This window comes from Somniosus microcephalus, chromosome 31 (genome assembly GCF_052327205.1).
Source record: "Somniosus microcephalus isolate GS21.2 chromosome 31, FLI_Smic_1.0, whole genome shotgun sequence".
Classification (NCBI taxonomy): domain Eukaryota; kingdom Metazoa; phylum Chordata; class Chondrichthyes; order Squaliformes; family Somniosidae; genus Somniosus; species Somniosus microcephalus.
The window spans coordinates 7,387,848-7,410,373 of NC_141017.1; the positions used below are offsets into that span (position 1 = coordinate 7,387,848).

The 22,526-nt window shown below is 48.0% G+C and overlaps 1 protein-coding gene across 1 annotated transcript in view; it reads left to right on the forward strand.

Annotated features, from left to right (window-relative positions):
- The window catches only part of LOC147097552 (uncharacterized), a 111,102-nt gene that overhangs the window by 14,223 nt on the left and 74,353 nt on the right, over window positions 1–22,526 (forward strand). The window contains exon 4 of the mRNA XM_085971402.1: window positions 19,976–20,050. Coding sequence (XP_085827528.1) covers window positions 19,976–20,050 — 75 coding nt within the window. The remainder of the gene's footprint in view (window positions 1–19,975; window positions 20,051–22,526) is intronic.

A 22,526-nucleotide genomic window follows, 5' to 3' on the forward strand; every position in this document is an offset into this window, starting at 1 on the left:
AAACCGCGTTGAAGGGCCCCATCCAGAAGTCTGTCGCCAAAATATTTCGCTGTTTGCTTTGATATCGCTTGCAAGTTATTTTTCATATTGGCCCAGAAATTCGGGTCGGAGTCTTCCCGCGGGTGCATGCCTCCGACCTGCACTTACCTACCGCACCGGCTGTTGAGCTGTGGGCCCGCGTGGGATTCCGATCCTGGGCCTCCTCCAACTGCCGGCGCGCAGTGCTTGCATATCCCAGGGGCGCAGTTAGTTCAAAGCGTCCCCTGGGATCACGTGGGCCATGGAGAGCCAATGTTAGCAGGGAATGCCCATTCATAACTTTGACAGGAAAAGCTGTCAAACCTATAAATACTATGGCCTAGAAATTGGGTTTTGGCGCAGCCAGGGCTTTAGCGCCGGAAGTTAGTGCCGGCGCTAAGTCCCCCTGCGCGCGCCAAAAATTCAGTAGCGCCGCGCCCAAATGGCTGCCGGCGCTACTGGAGGGTTTCAGCGCCTCCCAATGGGCGCTACCTGCCCCATTGCGGCGCTGTTCCGGCGCTGCGGCGCCCAATGTGGTGCGGCAGGCTGGGGAAGTGCAGGCCTCCTCCTTCCGTTAAGGAGGAGTTGCCTGCACCCGACCGCTGGCCGTTGACGGCTGAATAAAAATGAGCCCGGCACCTCGGAGAAGTGCCGGGCTCGCGGCCCACACGCATCTGTGCCACGGGGGGGGCCTTGGAGGAGTCCGGGGAGGGAGGTGCGGGCAGGCGGCCGCCGGGGAAGCGGCCGGCCGCCACGCGACCTTAATGCGCCGGCGCTAACTTCAGCAAGGCACCTTTTACAGAACGTTGCTTGCGGCTGCCACGGGCGAGGCGGCTGCAACTCAATTTCGGAGTTCGGGCGGGTTACCACGGCAACCGGGACGCTGCGCATACCGATGACGTCATCGGTGCCGGCGCAGCGCTACCGGTGCAACGCCGCTTTAGGGCCCCACTCAATTTTTCAAATGGCCATAACTCTGGCGCTAGTCCCTCTAGCGCCTCAAAAGCGGTGCTAAGGCTAGTGAATTTCTAGGCCAGAGAGCCCCAAAACATCACTAAAACTTCAAATAATTTTTTTTTTAAATCATATTTTTAAAATAACTATAAATTACATAAAATAACTATTTTTAACAATAATTTAAATTTTTGAAAAAAATAATTACAGTTTCTAACAGGGCTTAAATTAAACTTACCTTTCTTTAAAGTATTTAAAAATAATAAACCTGTGGAAAAATGTTTTAATTTGACTTAATTCACCACTTACCTTGTAAAAAGCAGGCCTTACCTTCCCGGAGAAACCTGCAAAAAAATCGGAAGTTCCAGGCATACGCGCTGCCTCTCCGGCGCATGCGTTCGACCTGTGAACGCCTTCCTTTAAGGGAACGGAAGTTCCAGTTTCGCGTGCATGCGCAGTGCATGCACGAAACCGGCACTTTCGTTGGGCCTACACGTGGGTACCCAACGCGTACTCATCCGTGGTGAACCGAAGTTCTGGCCCATTTGTACCACATTACTTTCTTTGTTTCCATTTGTTGCTCTTTATAGCTCCCCAGTCCGCTGGATTTCCACTTTTCCTTCCAGATCTTTGCCCACTCTCTTAAACTATCTATATCCCTTTGTAGTCTCCTTATGTCCTCTCCAGAATTTAGTTTCCTCCCTATTTTTGTTTTCTCAGCAAATTTAACAACCATACCTTCGGTCCCTTCATCAAAGTCATTTATATAAATTGTAAAACGTTGAGGCCCCATCACCGATCCCTGTGGCACACCACTTGTTACATCTTGCCAACCAGAACATGACCCATTTATGCCTACTCTCTGTTTCATGTTAGCTAGACAATCTTCTATCCGTGCCAATATGTTGCCCCCTACATCATGAGATTTTATTTTCCGCAATAACCTCTGATGTGGCACCTTGTCAAATGCCTTCTGCAAATCTAAGTATAATACACCACAGGTTCCCCTTTATCCACAGCAAATGTTACTTCCTCAATGAACTCCAATAAATTGGTTAAACATGATTTCCCTTTCACCAAAGCATATTAACTCTGCCTGATTACCTTGAACTTTTCTAAGTGCCCTGCTACAACGTATTTAATAATAGCTTCTAACATCTTCCCTATGACAGAGGTTAAGCTAACTGGCCTGTAGTTTCCTTCTCCAGTCTATCCACATAACTGTAATCCCTCATCCCTGGAACCATTCTAGTAAATCATGATTTTGAACACCTCTATTAAATCTCCCTTTAACCTTCTCTGCTCTAAGGAGAACAATCCCAGATTCTCCAATTTCTCACATTACTGAAGTGCCTTATCCCTGATACCATTCTAGTAAATCTCTTCTGCACCCTCTCCAAAGCCTCCACATCCTTCCTACAGGGTGGTGCCCAGAATTGGACCCAATACTCCAGCTGGGGCCGGACTAGTGTTTATATTGGTTTAGTGTAACTTCCTGCCTTTTGTACTCTCTGCCTCTATTTATAAAGTCCAGGATCCCATATTAACTGCTTTGTTAACCTGTCCTGTCACCTTCAAAGATTTGTGCACAAACACCCCCAGGTCTCTCTGTTCTCGCACATTCTTTAAAATTGTACCATTTAGCTTGTATTGTCTCTCCTCATTCTTCCTACCAAAATGTATCACCTCACACTTTACTGTGTTGAATTTCACCTGCTGTGTGTCTGCCCATTCCACCAGCCTGTCTGTATCCTCTTGAAGTCTATTACTATTTTCCTCAGTGTTTACTCCACCTCCAAGTTTTGTATCATCAGCAAATTTCAAAATTGTGCCGTTTACCTCCAAGTCCAAGGGCTAGAAATTCGCCGCCTTTGTGCCACCCGTTAGCACCTCCGGGGAGTGTATCGGATCACAACCGGCTTTGCGACCGGGCGCAGCGATAGTACCGACGCCCGTGAAATTGACGTGGAGGTTTGCAGTGGCGGTAAACACTAGCGCCACGATCTCCTGCGCCTGGGGATCGTGACGTCATCCGGCTGCGCAGCGTCCCGGTAGCGCCTGGGATCTGAGCTTCAGTTCCGCCCCCTGCGGCATCGCCGGGCGATAACACCGACAGCTGCAGGAGGCGTTGTCAGGGAGGCCGGCCGCTTGGGGAGCGCTACTTAAAGGTAAGGCCGCTTGTGTTAATGAAAAATTTGTTTTCACCCCTTAGGTTGTTTTTTCAGCGTTTTCCTGTGCCGCGATTGATCAGCCCTGCACTCTGTTCGAATGCTTGGGGCTGATCGGCGTGGATCGTGGCTGCTGTCGGCGATGATGGACATCGATTTAATGCAGAGCCTGCACCAATGACCCTTCCCTTTAATGGAGGGAAGGAGCCTTTGTTCCCGACAGCGCTGCCCTCGACACTGGGCAGCGTTGCGCTGCTGCCGCCCATCTTGCAGAACTTTACCGCTCCAAGTGAAGTGGTAGCGTTTGATTTAGCGCTCCACTTCCTTCCCGTAGCCCTAAACCCGAAGTTCGCGTCGGATTCACTGGCATAGCACCCGGCGATACTTTTTCGATACCGCTACGGGTATATGGACACCAACTGTACTTTTCAAAATCATTCCATTTATAGTGTACTGTCTTTCCATATCAGTCCTCCAAAAGTGCATCACTTCACACTTCTCCGCATTGAACTCCATCTGCTTTTTGTGGACAGGACATACCTGGGCAGTTTTCCACATTGTTGAGTAGATACCAGTGTTGTAACTGTACTGGAACAGCTTGGCTAGAGGCGCGGCTAGCTCTGGAGCACAAGTCTACAGCACTACAGCCGGGATTTTGTCAGGGCCCGTGGACTTTTCTGTGTGCAGTGGACTCAGCCATTTCTTGATATCACGTGGAGTGAATCTAATTGGATAAACATACGAATTAGGATCAGGAGTAGGCCACTCGGCCCCTCGAGCCTGCCCCGCCAGTCAATAAGATCATGGCTGATCTGATTCCTCCACATTCCTGCTACCCCGATAACTTTTCATCCCCTTGCTTATCAAGAATCTATCTACCTCTGCCTTAAAAATATTCAAAGAGGCTGGTTCCTCCGCCCTCTGAGGAAGAGAGTTCCCAAGACTCACGATACACTGAGAAAAAGTTTCTCCTAATCTCTGTCTTAAATGGACGACCCCTTACACTTAAACAGTAACCCCTAGTTCTAGATTCCCCCACAAGAGGAAATCCTCTCCACATCCACCCTGTCAAAATCCCTCAGGATCTTATATGTTTCAATCAAGTCACCTCTGTATTGATTTGTATGTGGGTTCAATGACGACACATTCTTGAAAGAGAATGACTTTTTATCTAAAGTATGTTCAACTCAGTTAACAGCATTACAGGAGACACCATCTTAGAGATCCATCTAAAATGAAACTAAAACTAAACTGCTTGTCTCTCACATGCCCTCTGCTGGTCAGGCATAAATAATCAATCAGGCAAATATGCTGGTAAGGCATAAATAATCAAACAGGCAAATACCATCACTATTTGCTGATATCATTACATCTCCCTTTCTTAAAACAAAAGTATTTTACTTTTATCTAACAACATGTTTTCTTTGTATTACTCTGCATTTTAACTGTAACAATTAATGAACTTACATTATCATTATCAAGGTTTTTTAACCTTGTTTTGTGTGTTCACATGAAATATGTAAATACCTAGAACTTGAAGAAAGAATAAGGTAACATTACTTCCTTCTATAACAAGAGTCCTTAAACTTGCTCAATGAGTCTCTCAGGAGGCTTCACGCGTCTTGAGGATTTTCTGATTGATTGTCCTTGAATCTGAGTTGTTGCCTCAGATGATGATTTCTCAGCTGTGTGATCAGGTTGTTCAACAGTATCAGTCTTTTGACCTGCTGTGTGATCAGGTTGTTCAACAGTATCAGTCTTTTGACCTGCTGTGGCTGGTCCCATGAGAAGATCCCGACGATTTCTTCGCAGAACAGCATCCTCATCTGTCTGAATGGTGTATGATCTTGGTTGAACTTCACTCAGGACAGTTCCCTTCTGAGTCCATATGTTTGTTTTGTCTTTGAACCTTACTTGGTCACCAGTGTGGAGTTCAGGTAGGTTTTGTGTTCCTCTGTCATAGTAGTACTTTTGCTTTTCTTTCTGTTGTTCTTTGAACTTCCTCACTTTCTCCCCCTCTTCTGTTTTCAGGAGGTTCTCCGGGATGGGTAGGTTTGACCTTAGCAGACGTCCCATAAGGAGTTGGGCTGGTGACATACCACACTCGAGCGGCGTTGTGCGGTATACAAGCATGCTCTGGTAGAAGTCAGTTCCACTGTCTTTTGCCTTGTACATCAGTCTTTTCACTGTCTGGACCGATTTTTCCACTAGACCATTGGACTGTGGAAAGTGAGGACTTGATGTTGTGTGGACAAAGTCCCACTCTTTGGCAAAGTGTCGGAAACTTGCATTGTAAAACTGGGGTCCGTTGTCTGTGAAGACCTCGCTTGCCACGCCATGTCTGGAGAATATGGCTTTCATACATGTTATCACAGCATCTGCAGTGGTGGTGTACAGTCTACAAACCTCTGGATACAGGGAGTAATAGTCTGTGACTACAAGGTAGTCTTTCCCTTGACATACGAATAGGTCAGCGCCTACCTTCTGGTAAGGTCTGTCTGGCGCTGGGTGTGGCTTTAGTGGTTCTACCGGATTGCTTGCTCGATATTTCAGGCATATTGTGCAGTTTGACACCTCATTTGTCACATCTTGGTTGATTCGTGGCCAGTACATCACCTCTTGTGCCCTTTTCTTACACTTTTCGATTCCCAGATGTCCTCCATGGATCCTTTTTAGCATCTCTTTTCTCAGACTCTTTGGGATAACTATTTTACTTCCTTTGTAGATGATGTCTTCGACCACTGATAGTTCCGCCCTGCAGTTCCAGTACTCTGCCATGTCAGGTAAGCAGTCTTGCTTCATGTTGGGCCATCCATCCAAGATGCTTTTCCTCAGTCGTCTCATTGTTTCATCTTTGTTTGTCTCTGTCTTTATGAGCTCCATTTTTGCATCTGCTATGGGCAGTGCACTTGTGATCATGTCCACGTAGGCGTTCACTTTTTCATCCATTTTGGTGTTTGCGGGCTCACTTGGGTCTACAGCTGTGGACAACGTGTCTGCTGTATACATCAGCTTACCCGGTGTGTACGCAACATTCAGTGTATAGCATTGCAGCCTGATCATCATTCTTTGTATTCTAAGCGGACAGCTATTTAGTGGCTTTTGGAACAATGCAATCAAGGGCTTATGGCCAGTCTCTACACTGATTGCTTGTCCTGCCACAAACTGGTGAAATCTTTCACAGGCGTATGTGATGCTGAGCAGCTCCTTTTCTATTTGAGCATATCGCGTCTCCGCGTCTGTCATTGAGCGCGATGCATATGCAATAGGTTGCCAGTAGTCATATTTTTGCAGAAGAACGGCACCGAGCCCACTCTGTGATGCATCTGATGATATCTTGATGGGTCTCGCTGGGTCATAAAACCTCAGAACTGGTTCCTCTGTGAGCAGTTTCTTTAGATCGCTCCATGACTTCTCATGCTCATGATTCCATTCCCATTCTATGTTCTTTTCAGTTAGTCTTCTCAGTGGCGCCATCTTTTCTGAGAGGTTGGATATGAATTTACCTATGTAGTTGATCATTCCATTAAACCTCTGCACGTCCTTTTTGCATTGTGGCTTTGGCATATTCTCAATGGCGGACACCTTTCTGGGATCTGGTCTGATGCCCTCACTGCTAAGGATATCTCCCACGAATGTCAGTTCTGTCACCCCGAGCTGGCATTTCTCTCTATTCAGCTTCAGGTTTGTTTTCCTTGTTGCTTCCAGCACTTTTTTCAGTCTCTCGTCATGCTCAGTTCTCGTGGTTCCCCATACTATGATGTCATCCATTGATGTATCAACTCCCTCCAGGTGCTCATAGATCATATGGATAGTTTTGTGATACACTTCAGGAGCTGAGGCAATGCCAAATGGTAACCTTAGGAATCTGTATCTGCCAAATGGACTGTTGAACGTGCACAGTCTTGAACTTGCCTCGTCCAGTTTCATCTGCCAAAATCCTGATGATGCATCTAACTTGCTGAAATACTTTGCATTTGCAAACTGTAACATGATTTCCTCACGTGTAGGAAGCTTGAAGTGCTCTCTCTTTATTGCTCTGTTTAGATCTCTTGGATCCAGGCAAATTCTGAGCTTTCCATTCTTTTTGTCCACAACGATGAGGGAACTCACCCACTCAGTTGGCTCATCTATCTTCTGAATCACGTTCAGGCTTTCCATCCTGTCCAACTCTGCCTTCAGTTGCTTTTGAAGAGCAAACGGAACTTTTCTGCATGGATGTATGACCGTTGGCATACTTTTATCTACTCTGATCGTGTGTTCGCCTGGAAGGCAGCCTAGAACCTTAAATAGGTCGTTGTACTCTTTCATGAATTCATCATAGACTGTCTCTCCTTCGCTTTCTACAACGAGGATTCTCTTTACCAGGTTCAGTCTCTCACAGGCTTTTAAACCTAGTATGGCCTGCACATCCTTTGGCACCACGATTAATGCTAGCGTGTGCTCTCTGTCCTTGTGTGTCACTTTGACAATGCATTTTCCTTTCACTGGTATATCAGTACCTGAGTATCCTGTCACTTTCACTTTTATTCCATGTATCTTTGGTCTGGGTCTAATTTTCTTAAAATCAGTCTCTGATATCACATTAACTTGTGCTCCAGTATCCAATTTAAAGGAATGTGTATGTCATTCACTTTTAGTGTCAACATCCAGTCTCTTTTTTCTTTTTTGTTTTGAGACACGACATCCACATAGAACTCCTCTATCTCGCTTTCATCTACTGCATGGACCTTGCTTTGTTGCGCTTGGTTCTTACAGCAACGGGCATAATGGTTGTTTTTGTTGCAACTAATGCATGTTTTACCGTATGCTGGACATTTTTTTGGTGGATGCTGTGTACCGCATCGACTACATGACTTTCGATTGCCCCTTTCATTTTTGTTCGCTGGCCACGCCTCTTTTTTCACATTGGCGCTCTTTTTGTTAAACGGTTTGTGTCCGTTCATTCTCACTGCATCCACGTTGCAGCTACTGTCACTGAACAGCTCCTTTGCCTGCAACTTCACAGTCTCTGTAGCCCTACACAGTGCTATGGCTTTTCCCAGGTCTAGATCTTGCTCTCTTAGCAGTCTTTCCCTTAGACCATTATCTGGAATACCACACACCAGTCTGTCTTTTATCAGCGAGTCTGTCAGTCCCCCAAATTCACATGTTTTGCTTCTGTTTCTCAGTTCAGTCACATACTGATCAATATTCTCTCCCGTTTTCTGTACACATGTGAAAAATCTGTGCCTCTCAAACGTCACGTTACGTTTAGGTATGCAGTAGGCCTCAAACTGTTCCATTATTTTATCCAGCTTCATTTTGTCTCCATTAGCAGCGAATGTGAAGTTATTATACACCTCCAGCACTTCATCACCCACGACATGTAAGAACACTGACGCTTTCATTTTATCACTTTTCTCGTCAGCTCCGATTGCCGCTAAATACAACTCCAAATGTTGTTTGAACCTCCTCCAATTTTCAGCCACATTACCTGTCAACTGAAGCTTCACCGGTGGGAGTAAACCTTCCATTTTTTCACTTCGTTAGCTATTCTCCAATGGTAAGTAACGATGTTCTCTTTTGGCTTGCTAATATGTGGAGAGCTGATTTAACTTCAGATTTTTCCTCTTCATCTCTTTCATCCCACTTCTGACACCATGTATTGATTTGTATGTGGGTTCAATGACGACACATTCTTGAAAGAGAATGACTTTTTATCTAAAGTATGTTCAACTCAGTTAACAGCATTACAGGAGACACCATCTTAGAGATCCATCTAAAATGAAACTAAAACTAAACTGCTTGTCTCTCACATGCCCTCTGCTGGTCAGGCATAAATAATCAATCAGGCAAATATGCTGGTAAGGCATAAATAATCAAACAGGCAAATACCATCACTATTTGCTGATATCATTACAACCTCTTACTCTTCTAAACTCCTGCAGATACAAGTCTAGCCTGTCCAACCATTCCTCATAAGACAAGCCGTCCATTCCAGGTATTAGTCTAATAAACCTTCTCTGAACTGCTTCCAATGCATTTACATCCTTCATTAAATAAGGAGACCAATACTGTACACAGTACTCCAGATGTAGTCTCACCAATACTCTTTATAACTGAAGCATAACCTCCCTACTTTTGTATTCAATTGCCCTCACAGTAAACGATAACATTCTATTACCTTTCCTAATTACTTGCTGTACCTGCATACTAACCTTTAGTGATTCATGCACTAGGACACCCAGATCCCTCTGCATCTCAGAGCTCTGCAATCTCTCACCATTTAGATAATATGCTTCTTTTTTATTCTTCCTGCCAAAATGGACAACTTCGCATTTTCCCACATTATACTCCATTTGCCAGATCTTTGCCCACTCACTTAAACTATCTATATCCCTTTGTAGCCTCCTTATGTCCTCTCCACAATTTACTTTCCTCCCTATCTTTGTGTCATCAACAAATTTAGCAACCATACCTTCGGTCCCCTCATCCAAGTCATTTATATAAATTGTAAAAAGTTGAGGCCCCAGCACTGAACCCTGTGGCACACCACTTGTTACATCTTGCCAACCAGAACATGACCCATTTATGCCTACTCTCTGTTTCATGTTAGCTAGACAATCTTCTATCCATGCCAATATGTTACCCCCTACACCATGAGCTTTTATTTTCCGCAATAACCTCTGATGTGGCACCTTGTCAAATGCCTTCTGGAAATCTAAGTATAGTACACCACAGGTTCCCCTTTATCCACAGCACATGTTACTTCCTCAAAGAACTCCAATAAATTGGTTAAACATGATTTCCCTTTCACCAAACCATGTTGACTCTGCCTGATTACCTTGAACTTTTCTAAGTGCCCTGCTACAACGTATTTAATAATAGCTTCTAACATCTTCCCTATGACAGAGGTTAAGCTAACTGGCCTGTAGTTTTCTTCTCCAGTCTATCCACGTAACTGTAATCCCTCATCCCTGGAACCATTCCAGTAAATCATGATTTTGAACACCTCTATTAAATCTCCCTTTAACCTTCTCTGCTCTAAGGAGAACAATCCCAGATTCTCCAATTTCTCCACATTACTGAAGTGCCTTATCCCTGGTACCATTCTAGTAAATCTCTTCTGTACCCTCTCCAAAGCCTCCACATCCTTCCTACAGTGTGGTGCCCAGAATTGGACCCAATACTCCAGCTGGGGCCGGACTAGTGTTTATATTGGTTTAGTGTAACTTCCTGCCTTTTGTACTCTCTGCCTCTATTTATAAAGTCCAGGATCCCATATTAACTGCTTTGTTAACCTGTCCTGCCACCTTCAAAGATTTGTGCACAAACACCCCCAGGTCTCTCTGTTCTTTAAAATTGTACCATTTAGCTTGTATTGTCTCTCCTCATTCTTCCTACCAAAATGTATCACCTTGTAGCGGTTCGTGTAGATCGCCACTAAATAAGAGAGTTTGACTTCGATGAACTATTAACAGGTTGTTTATTTACAGGAACAGACTAATTACATCAGGTAAGATAGCAGGTAAGATGGCTGACTGTAGGAGCACCGTGGTGTAGGTCTTGTCCCAGCGGGGACTCCACGAGGACTGAGTTCGCAGTCCTGTGGGGAGCGTGATGATGTCATCGCGTTTGTGTTGTGATGTCATCACGTTGTTTGCGTTTCCCGCGCTTAGGGCGTCACGTGATGCGCGTCGTTGCGTCGCTGGCCGTTGAGGCCGAAGACACTAGGCCGGGCTGTGCCGGCGCACGCACATCACGTCGTACGTGACATGACGTCAGCGCACTAGGGCGCGCCTTAAAGGGGCAATGGCCCCAACAGGTAAGTTAAAAGGGCAACGGCCCCAAAAGGTAAGTTAAAGGGAATTATGTGTCTCAATGTAAGGGACAACCAGTGGTACCGCCACATAGGCCCCCCCAGAATTCGCTTTAACGAAAGTCCAAGGATGAGATGTGGTGGTCTCGGCGGTCGTTCTGTCTCGGCTTGGTAGGCGAGGTATGAAGATGCTGCTCGTGAGCGGATCCTTACGCGCGTCGTGGCGAATAAAACGTATCTGTCAGGCGAAGGACCGTGGAGACGTGTGAAACAGCAGGCCTTGTCAGAGTGACGGGCAGGTTGGGCGGACGCGGGCGATGTCTCCGTTGGCTGGTGAGCGAAACCTTCGGGAGGCTGGAACGCACGGAACGGTGCATGCCATAGTGCTACGATGTGAACACAACGGAGGGTGAAGAGTTGCTGCGTTGATCAGTGATCGGTGAGGCTAGCAACTTTCACATGGCTGATCACGGCCGCAGGATGCCCGTTGGACCCGTCCTCGATGTGTGCAGCTTCAGTCGACGTTTGCGTTTGTTAAAGGGAAAACTGGAGAAAGGGCGGCAACGGTCCAGGTTGTTGTTGCTTTCAGGAGGGGTTACTCTGCCTGGAGGGCGGCAACACTTGTAACAGTTGTAGATTTAGGAGAAAACAGCCGGGAGGGCGGCACGCTTTTTGTTGATGCCGAAATGTGTAGTAGGTAACACAACCAGCAGGCTGAAGGGCTGGTGCGTCGTCGGCGGGGAAAGAGTCGTCGGTGTTCACGAGGGATGGGTTCTCGTGGTTCGCGAGGGATGGGTCCTCGTGCGCGAGGAGTGCGTCCTCGTGTTTTGCGGGGGTGAGTCCTCGTGGTATCCCCGCGGGGCGCACTCCGATCTTGTGGGCCCGAACATGCTGTACCCCGCGCTTGGAGAGATGTATACTTGCTGTTGCTTTGGATGTAGAGGCGGACGATCCGTGTGGCGGTAGAAGAGTTGAATACGGAGACCGTGAGCACGTGCGTGGTCTGTGCCGCATCAATGTTCTCGGCGAACAGGGCTTCTACCTGCATAAAGCACGAGGGAGACCGTGGCTCCCTGGATTGCGGTAGCGACAGCAGAACGGCTGATGCTTCCATAGCGTGCTTCGTTTGTGAAAGACGTTCACAAACCCACCAATTGTAGCGCTGGTGGATGACGGTTGCTGTTGGTCGTGCTCTACCTCTGTGACATCGTTCATGAAAAACGGGCTCACCTCCAAGCTGCGCTTCCATTGCGAATACGTACGCAAAGACGGGGTCGCTTTTGGTGGAATCGGTGTTAGGCAGTTGCTGTTCCGTGGTTGTTCGTCGGTTGTGCGTTGGTCGACTTGAGTGAAGACGAGGTTCAGGCGCGCATTGCTACCGTGAAAATCGTTCACGGATACGGGTTCACCAATTGTAGCGTTGGAATTGATGAGCTCCCGTACTCACGTCGTAGGGTCACCAATGTAGCGGTTCGTGTAGATCGCCACTAAATAAGAGAGTTTGACTTCGACAAACTATTAACAGGTTGTTTATTTACAGGAACAGACTAATTACATCAGGTAAGATAGCAGGTAAGATGGCTGACTGTAGGAGCACCGTGGTGTAGGTCTTGTCCCAGCGGGGACTCCACGAGGACTGAGTTCGCAGTCCTGTGGGGAGCGTGATTATGTCATCGGGTTTGTGTTGTGATGTCATCACGTTGTTTGCGTTTCCCGCGCTTAGGGCGTCACGTGATGTGCGTCATTGCGTCGCTGGCCGTTGAGGCCGAAGTCGGGAGGCCGGGCTGTGCCGGTGCTTGCCGCGAGAGCGGAAGATCGCGTCGCTCCCGTCGGCTGGCCGTTGAGGCCGAAGACGCTAGGCTGGGCTGTGCCGGCGCACGCACATCACGTCGTACGTGACGTGACGTCAGCGCGCTAGGGCGCGCCTTAAAGGGGCAATGGCCCCAACAGGTAAGTTAAAAGGGCAACGGCCCCAAAAGGTAAGTTAAAGGGAATTATGTGTCTCAATGTAAGGGACAACCAGTGGTACCGCCACAACCTCACACTTTTCTGCATTGAATTTCATCTGCTGTTTGTCTGCCCATTCCACCAGCCTATCTGTGTCCTCTTGAAGTCTATTACTACTTTCCTCACTGTTTACTCCACCTCCAAGTTTTGTGTCATCAGCAAATGTCAAAATTGTGCCCTGTCCCTCCAAGTCCAAGGGCTAGAAATTCACCGCCTGTGCGCCTCCCGTTAGCACCTCCGGGGGGTGATATCGGAGCGCAACTGGCTTTGCGACAATAGTACCGACACCCGTGAAATTGACGTGGTGGTTTGCGGCGGCGGTAACCACTAGCACCACAATCTCCTGCGCCTGGAGATCGTGATGTCATCTGGCTGCGCAGCGTCCCGGTAGCGCCTGGGATCTGAGCTTCGGTTCCGCCCCCTGCAGCATCTCTGGGCGATAACACCGACAGCTGCAGGAGGCGTTGTCAGGGAGGCCGGCCGCTTGGGGAGCGCTACTTAAAGGTAAGGCCGCTTCTCTCAATGAAGAATTTGTTTTCACCCCTTAGGTTTTTTTTTTACATTTTCCTGTGCCGCGATTGATCAGCCCTGCACTCTGTTCGAATGCTTGGGGCTGATCGGCGTGGATCGTGGCTGCTGTCGGCGATGATGGACATCGATTTAATGCAGAGCCTGCACCAATGACCCTTCCCTTTAAGGGAGGGTAGGAGCCTCTGTTCCCGACAGCGCTGCCCTCGGCACTGGGCAGCGCTGTGCTGCTGCCGCCCATCTTGCCGAACTATAGCGCTCCAAGCAAAGTGGTAGCATTTGATTTAGCGCTCCACTTCCTTCCTGGAGCGCTAAACCCGAAGTTCATGTCGGATCCACTGGCGTAGCGCCCGGCTCTACTTTTTCATTAACGCTAAGGGTATCGTCCCATATTCAATTTCTCCCCTCAAGTCTTTAATGTATATCAAAGACAGCAGTGGCCCCAGTATTGAACCCTGGGGAACTCCACATTATACCTCCCTCCATCCCCTAGTACTGAACCCTGGGGAACTCCACTGTATACCTCCCTCCATCCCCTAGTACTGAACCCTGGGGAACTCCACTGTATCCCTCCCTCCATCCCCTAGTACTGAACCCTGGGGAACTCCACAGTATACCTCCCTCCATCCCCTAGTACTGAACCCTGGGGAACTTCACAGTATACCTCCCTCCACCCCCTAGTACTGAACCCTGGGGAACTCCACAGTATACCTCCCTCCATCCCCTAGTACTGAACCCTAGGGAACTCCACAGTATACCTCCCTCCATCCCCCAGTACTGAACCCTGGGGAACACCACAGTATACCTCCCTCCATCCCCCAGTACTGAACCCTGGGGAACTCCACAGTATACCTCCCTCCAGTCCGAGAAACAGCCATTCACCACAGCTCTGTTTTCTATCCCTGAGCCACTTTTGTATCCATGCTGCATGCTGCCCCTTTTATCCCATGGGCTTCAATTTTGCTAACAAGCCTCTTATGTGGTACTTTATCAAACGCCATTTGAAAGTCCATCTACACAACATGAATTGCACTGTCCTCATCCACCCTCTCTGTTACCTCATCAAAAAGCCCAATCAAGTTAGTCAAACACGATTTGCCCTTAACAAATCCGTGCTGGCTCTCCTTTATTAGTCCGTGCTTGTCCAAGTGGCTGTTAATTTTCTCCCGGATTATTGTTTCTAAAAGCTTCCCCACCACGGATGTTAAACTGACTGGTCTGCAATTGCCAGGTTTATCTTTCTCCCCTTTTTTGGACAAAGGTGTAACATTTGCAATCCTCCAGTCCTCGGGCATCACCCCTATATCTAACGAGGATTGGAAGATGGAGCTGAGGCAGAAGATCAGCCATGATCCCATCGAATGGCGGAGCTGGCTCGAAGGGCTGAATGGCCAACTCCTGCTCCTATTTCTTAAGATTGTGGCCAGCACCTCCGCAAATTCTACCCTTACTCTCCTCAGCAACCTAGGACCCACCCATCAGACCGGGTGACTTATCCACTTTAGGTACTGACGGCCTTTCTAGTACCTCCTCTTTATCTAATTTTATCTCATCCAGTATCCTGACAACATCCTTGTTTACCATAGTTTTGGCAAAGGCCTCTTGCTTGGTAAACACCGATGTAAAGTACTCATTTAGCACCTCAGCCATGCCTTCTGCCTCCATCAATAGATCTCCAGTTTGGTCCCTAATCGACCCCAGCACTCCTCTAACAAAACTTTCACTGTTAATAAGCCTACAGAAGACCTTTAGATTCCATTTGATGTTAGCCGCCAATCTATTCTCGGACTGTCTCTTTGCTCTCTTTGTTTGCTTTTCACTTCTCCTCTGTACTTTTTATATTCATCTTTATTCTCCCTTGTATTATCAAACTTAGACTACTGCGTACAGTTCTGGTCGCCATATTCTAAACAGGACATCGAGGCACTGGAGAGGGTGCAGTGCAGATATAAAAGGATGATACCAGAAATGAGAGGGTATACATATCAGGAAAGGATGAACAGGCTGGGTCTCTTTTCTCTTGAAAAAAGACTGAGTGGTGACCTAATAGAGGTCTTTAAAATTATGAAAGGTTTTGATAGAGTGGTTACAGAGAGAATGTTTCTACCTGTGGGGAAGAGCATAACCAGAGGCCATCAATAGAAGATAGTCACCAAGAAATCCAATAGGGAATTCAGCAGAAACTTCTTTACCCAGAGAGTGGTGAGAATGTGGAACTCGCTGCCACAGGGAGTGGTTGAAGTGAAAAGTATAGATGCAGGTAAGGGGAGGCTGGACAAACACATGAGGGAGACGGGAGTAGAGGGTTCTGCTGATAGATTTAGATGAGGAAAGACGGGAGGAGGCTCGAGTGGAGCATAAACGCCGGCATGGACTGGTTGGGCCGAATGGCCTGTTTCTGTGCCGTATATCCGATGTAATCATATGTAAAGCTGACATCTGTCATACACCCCCTTTTGTCTGCTCTATCCTACTCTCTATCTCCTTATTCATCCAGGGAGCTCTGGCATTGGTTGCCCTCCCTTTCCCCTTGTGGGAATGCATCTAGAATGTACCCGAACCATCTGCTCGTTAAAGGCCGACCATTACTCCATTACATTTCTGCCTGCTGGTCTTTGACTCCAATTTACCCAGGCCAGATCCCTCCTCAATTTGATGAAATTAGCCCTCCTCTATTTAAGTATGTTTATTCTCCTTCTCCATAACTAATCGAACTTAGTAGATAACTTATGATACTATGATCATTATTCCCGAGGATCTATCTCTGATCCTGGGGCATACTGACTCTCACTCTTTGCACTTTCTTATCCATTCCTGATGAATACTGACCAACACCCTTTATACACTTTCTTATCTCTGGTCCAGAAGCTTGTTTCTTACAACAGGCAAGTGACGAATATTCAGGGAAATTGCAGAAGCAGAAATGTAGCAGAAAATCTGTTGTTAGGCAGGAAACAAAGGGTTAGTGTTAATGGGCGTTACTCAGATTGGAGAAGGGTTGGAAATGGTGTCCCAGGGGCCAGAGCTGGGTGCACATTTGTTCCTGGTTTAAGATGATTTGGAATTTGGCAGCGAGCCCAATCCCACAATGATTGAAGACACAAAAGTAAGAGTTTTGCAATGAGTGAAGTAGGATATAAAAAACTTCATGAAGACATAGACAAGTTAGTGAAATGTGCAGACAGGTGGCTGATGCAATTTTATGTGGAGAAGTGTGAGATGATGCAGTTTGGGATGGAAATGAGAAGGAATGGGCATATGCATGCAATGGAAAGACAGTGAAAGGTTGTGAATGAAGAGAGAGACCTGGGGGTTCAAACACAATTTGTTGATGGCCAATAACACCTTGAGATGTATAATGAGGGGCGTACTGGAGAAAAAACAAGAAATAGTAAATCCGTACAAGGCAATGGTTAGGCCACAGTTGGAGATCTGTTTGCTGTTTTGGGCATCCCATTATTGAAAGAACATTAAAGATATAAAGAGTGTACAGTGTAGAATCACCAGGATGATGCTAGGGATGGGAAGCTATAAATATATGAGGAGAGGCTTGAGATACAGGGACTATTCTCACTGGAGCAGGGAAGGCTAAAGGAGATGTAAGAGAGGTCTTTAAAATTATGAAGGTTTTTGATACGGTGAATAGGGAAAGAACATGAGTATAATACCTAGTTCAGTCCTCCAGCTCCTTCTCTTTGTCCTGCTCCTGCTAGCTGAGGCAGCTGCACAGCCAGCCATGCTGAGAATGAAGTGGTGCAGCATCAGTGAACCTCCCCTTTAAGTAGTGAAAAAAGGCTGTGGCAATGATAAGTTGCTATTAGACAGCACCTGATATTGCTCCACCCTTTCAGTCTAATGCGAATGAGCTTAGGTTTTAAGACTTGATTTAGGACTCCAATCGTTTTATTGAGCAGTGAGCACAAATTTTTTGTGCAGTCTAAAGCATTTGCGCCTAGCGCTAATTCTTCAACATTTCTACTGATACTGCCCATTCCTTGGCTAAAACAAATTTCTAGCCCAGAATCTCTGGACTACTAGTCCAGTAAAATCACCACGATATACCCCGCTTGACCTTTTCCTCAACTTGTTTCAGTTGCATCGGTACATGACAGCATTGGTAGGAGTGAACATAGCACAGTCCCTGTGGAGATCAATCCCCGTCTTCACACTGAGGACACCCGCCATCCTGCCATGTGCACTACCTCCGTATTAAGAGGGAGAGATAAAGAAGAGAGCTAGCAGCTCAAAACTGGGCATCCATGAGGGCCATCAGCAGTAGCAGATGTGTATTCCACCACAATCTGTAACCTCATGGATTGGCATATCACTCACTCCCTCCTCTATCACCATCAAGGCAGATGACCAATCCTCTTTCAGTGAGGTGTGTAGAAGAGTATGTCAGGAGCAGCACCAGGCATAACTCCTCCATTATCATCCCTGGGTATGTCCTGTCCCACCGGCAGGACAGACCCACCAGGGGTGGCAACACAGTGGTGTACAGTCAGGAAGGAGTGGGAGTCCTCGGGAGTCTTCAACATTGACTCCGGACCCCATAAAGTCTCATGGCTTCAGGTCAAGCATGGGCAAGAAACCTCCTGCTGATTACCACCTACCTACCTCCCTCAGCTGATGAATCAGTACTCCTCCATGTTGAACACCACTTGGAAGAAGCACTGAGAGTAGCAAGGTAACAGAATATACTCTGGGTGGGGGATTTCAATGTCCATCACCAAGAGTGGCTCGGTAGCACCACTACTGACCAAGCTGGCCGAGTCCTGATGGAGATAACTGCCAGTCTGGGCCTATGACAGGTGGTGAGTGAACCAACACGAGGGAAAAAACGACTTAACCTCATCCTCACCAATCTACCTGTCACAGATGCATCTGTCCATGACAGTATTGGTAGCAGTGACCACTGCACAGTCATTGCGGAGACGAAGACCCGCCTTCACACTGAGGACACCCTCCATCGCGTTGTGTGGCACGACCACCGTGCTAAATGGGATAGATTCAGAACAGATCTAGCAGCTCAAAACTGGGCATCCATGAGGCGCTGTGGGCCATAAGCAGCAGCAGAATTGTATTCCACCAAAATCTGTAACCTCATGGCCCAGCATATCGCTCACTCTACCATTACCATAAAGCCAGGGGACCAACCCTGGCTCAATGAGGACTGTAGAAGAGCATGCCAGGAGCAGCACCAGGTATACCTAAAAATGAGGTGCCAACCTGGGGAAGCTGCAACACAGGATTACATGCATGGTAAAAAGCGGAATCTGCATGCTACAGACAGGGCTAAGCAATCCCACAATCAACAGATCAGATCAAAGCTCTGCAGTCCTGCCACATCCAGTCATGAATGGTGGTGGACCATTAAACAATTAACGGGAGGAGGAGGCTCTAAGAATACCCCAATCCTCAATGATGGTGGAGCCCAGCACGTGAGTGCAAAAGACAAGGCTGAAGCGTTTGCAACCATCTTCAGCCAGAAGTGCCGAGTGGATGATTCATATCGGCCTACTCTTGAGGTCCCCCACCATCACAGAAGCCAGCCTTCAGCCAATTCGAGTCACTCCACGTGATATCAAGAAACGGCTGAGCGCACTGGATACAACAATGGCTATGGGCCCTGAAAACATCCCGGCTATCGTGCTGAAGACTTGTGCTCCAGAACTAGCCGCACCTCTAGCCAAGCTGTTCCTGTACAGTTACAACACTGACATCTATCCGACAATGTGGAAAACTGCCCAGGTATGTCCGTTCCACAAAAAGCAGGACATGTCCAACCTGGCCAATTACAACAACAACAACACTTTGTATTTATATAGCACCTTTAACGTAGTAAAACATCGCAAGGCGCTGCACAGGAGTTTTTTAAGACAGTATTCCCAGGATCAGATAAGAAAGTATGTAAAGGTAGAGTGATTATGCCGCAGGATCGGATAAGTGTATAAAATGACAGGGTCCTTATTCCCCAGGATCAGAGATTAGAAACTGTATATTAGGAGAGATTCAGTATTCCCCAGGAACCGATACAAAAGTGTATAAAGGGAGAGGGTCAGCATATTGGCACACAAATGCACAAACACACTCCTACACACACACATAGAAACAGACACACACACATAGACACAGACACACACACATAGACACAGACACACACACATAGACACAGACACACACACATAGACACAGACACACACACATAGACACAGACACACACACATATACACACACACAAACAAAAACAGAAATACACTCAGTAACACACACACAAACGTACACAAAAACACACATATACAAACACGTAAACATGTACGTATAATATAGCTTTGTGTTTACGTGTGTGTTCGGGGTGTGGGTGTTGGGAGAAGGGAAATTGTGTTTAGGGTGGGAACACAAAGGCTGGCCTCACCGTGTGATTTTCTCCATGAGGGACAGTGGAGGCAAATCCAGTTTATGCTAATGTGTGAGAGTCAAAGCATTGTTTCCATTTCAGTTTCCCAGATGTTCCGTGCAATGAAGACATCAGATGCTGATTTCAAGACAGATCTTTCCCAGTTGAAGAGCAATGGTGAGTGTGAAAACCCATCTTACAGATCTTTGTGTCTCCAATTCAGAGAGTTCTCTAGTTTTTCAGGCAGTCTGGTTGTTCTCTAGACACTCACCCTGAGACCGTATTGAGCTCCTTTTGAGTCTGGGGGATTCGAGCTCCTCCTGTGGAAGATACAGCAAAGGCGGATGGTCCTGTTTGGGTGGAAGTCGCTGGAACAAATATTCTGTATTTTGGTCAAGGTTTTGGTTTGTGACTGAAGCTAAAATCTAGTACCCAGCCTGCATGGATAGGATGTTGTGTAGTTTGTTGTTATAGTCTATCTCAGGAGAGTCAAATGTACGGCCCGCGGAACAGTTTCATTGAGCCCATGGTGTCCTGAGCCTCGGGTTTGCCGAGTCTCCTGGAATGAAGCAAATCTCCCGGGCCCTCCTTCAGTAGCCCTGGTCAGCTGGGACTTTTAAATTACATCACCCCCCCCACTGTGTAACATCACCCCCCCACTGTGTAACATCACCCCCCCACTGTGTAACATCACCCCCCACTGTGTAACATCGCCCCCCCCACTGTGTAACATCACCCCCCCACTGTGTAACATCACCCCCCACTGTGTAACATCACCCCCCCACTGTGTAACATCACCCCCCCACTGTGTAACATCACCACCCCCCACTGTGTAACATCACCCCCCCCACTGTGTAACATCACCCCCCCACTGTGTAACATCACCCCCCCCACTGTGTAACATCACACCCCCACTGTGTAACATCACCCCCCCCACTGTGTAACATCACCCCCCCACTGTGTAACATCACACCCCCACTGTGTAACATCACCCCCCACTGTGTAACATCACCCCCCCACTGTGTAACATCACCCCCCACTGTGTAACATCACCCCCCCACTGTGTAATATCACCCCCCCCACTGTGTAACATCACCCCCCCACTGTGTAACATCACCCCCCCCACTGTGTAACATCACCCCCCCCACTGTGTAACATCGCCCCCCCACTGTGTAACATCATCCCCCCCCACTGTGTAACATCACCCCCCCACTGTGTAACATCACCCCCCCCCGTGTAACATCGCCCCCCCCACTGTGTAACATCACCCCCCACTGTGTAACATCACCCCCCCCACTGTGTAACATCACCCCCCACTGTGTAACATCATCCCCCCCACTGTGTAACATCACCCCCCACCCCCCCACTGTGTAACATCACCCGCCCACTGTGTAACATCACCCCCACTGTGTAACATCACCCCCCCCACTGTGTAACATCACCCCCCCCACTGTGTAACATCACCCCCCCACTGTGTAACATCACCCCCCCACTGTGTAACACCACCCCCCCACTGTGTAACATCACCCCCCCACTGTGTAACATCACCCCCCCACTGTGTAACATCACCACCCCACTGTGTAACATCACCCCCCCACTGTGTAACATCCCCCCCACTGTGTAACATCACCCCCCCACTGTGTAACATCACCCCCCTACTGTGTAACATCACCCCCCCACTGTGTAACATCACCCCCCCACTGTGTAACATCACCCCCCCACTGTGTAACATCACCCCCCACTGTGTAACATCACCCCCCCACTGTGTAACACCACCCCCCCACTGTGTAACATCACCCCCCCACTGTGTAACATCACCCCCCCACTGTGTAACATCACCCCCCACTGTGTAACATCACCCCCCACTGTGTAACATCACCCCCCCCACTGTGTAACATCACCACCCCACTGTGTAACATCACCACCCCACTGTGTAACACCACCCCCCCACTGTGTAACATCACCCCCCCACTGTGTAACATCACCCCCCCACTGTGTACCATCACCCCCCACTGTGTAACATCACCCCCCCACTGTGTAACATCACCCCCCCACTGTGTAACATCACCCCCCCCACTGTGTAATATCACCCCCCCACTGTGTAACATCACCCCCCGACTGTGTAACATCACCACCCCACTGTGTAACATCACCCCCCCACTGTGTAACATCACCCCCCCCACTGTGTAACATCACCCCCCCACTGTGTAACATCACCCCCCCACTGTGTAACATCACCACCCCACTGTGTAACATCACCCCCCCACTGTGTAACATCACCCCCCACTGTGTAACATCACCCCCCCACTGTGTAACATCACCCCCCCACTGTGTAACATCGCCCCCCCACTGTGTAACATCACCCCCCCACTGTGTAACATCACCCCCCCACTGTGTAACATCGCCCCCCCCACTGTGTAACATCGCCCCCCCCACTGTGTAACATCACCACCCCACTGTGTAACATCACTCCCCACTGTGTAACACCCCCCCCACTGTGTAACACCCCCCCCCACTGTGTAACATCACCACCCCACTGTGTAACACCACCCCCCCCACTGTGTAACATCACCCCCCCACTGTGTAACATCACCCCCCCCACTGTGTAACATCACCCCCCACTGTGTAACATCACCCCCCACTGTGTAACATC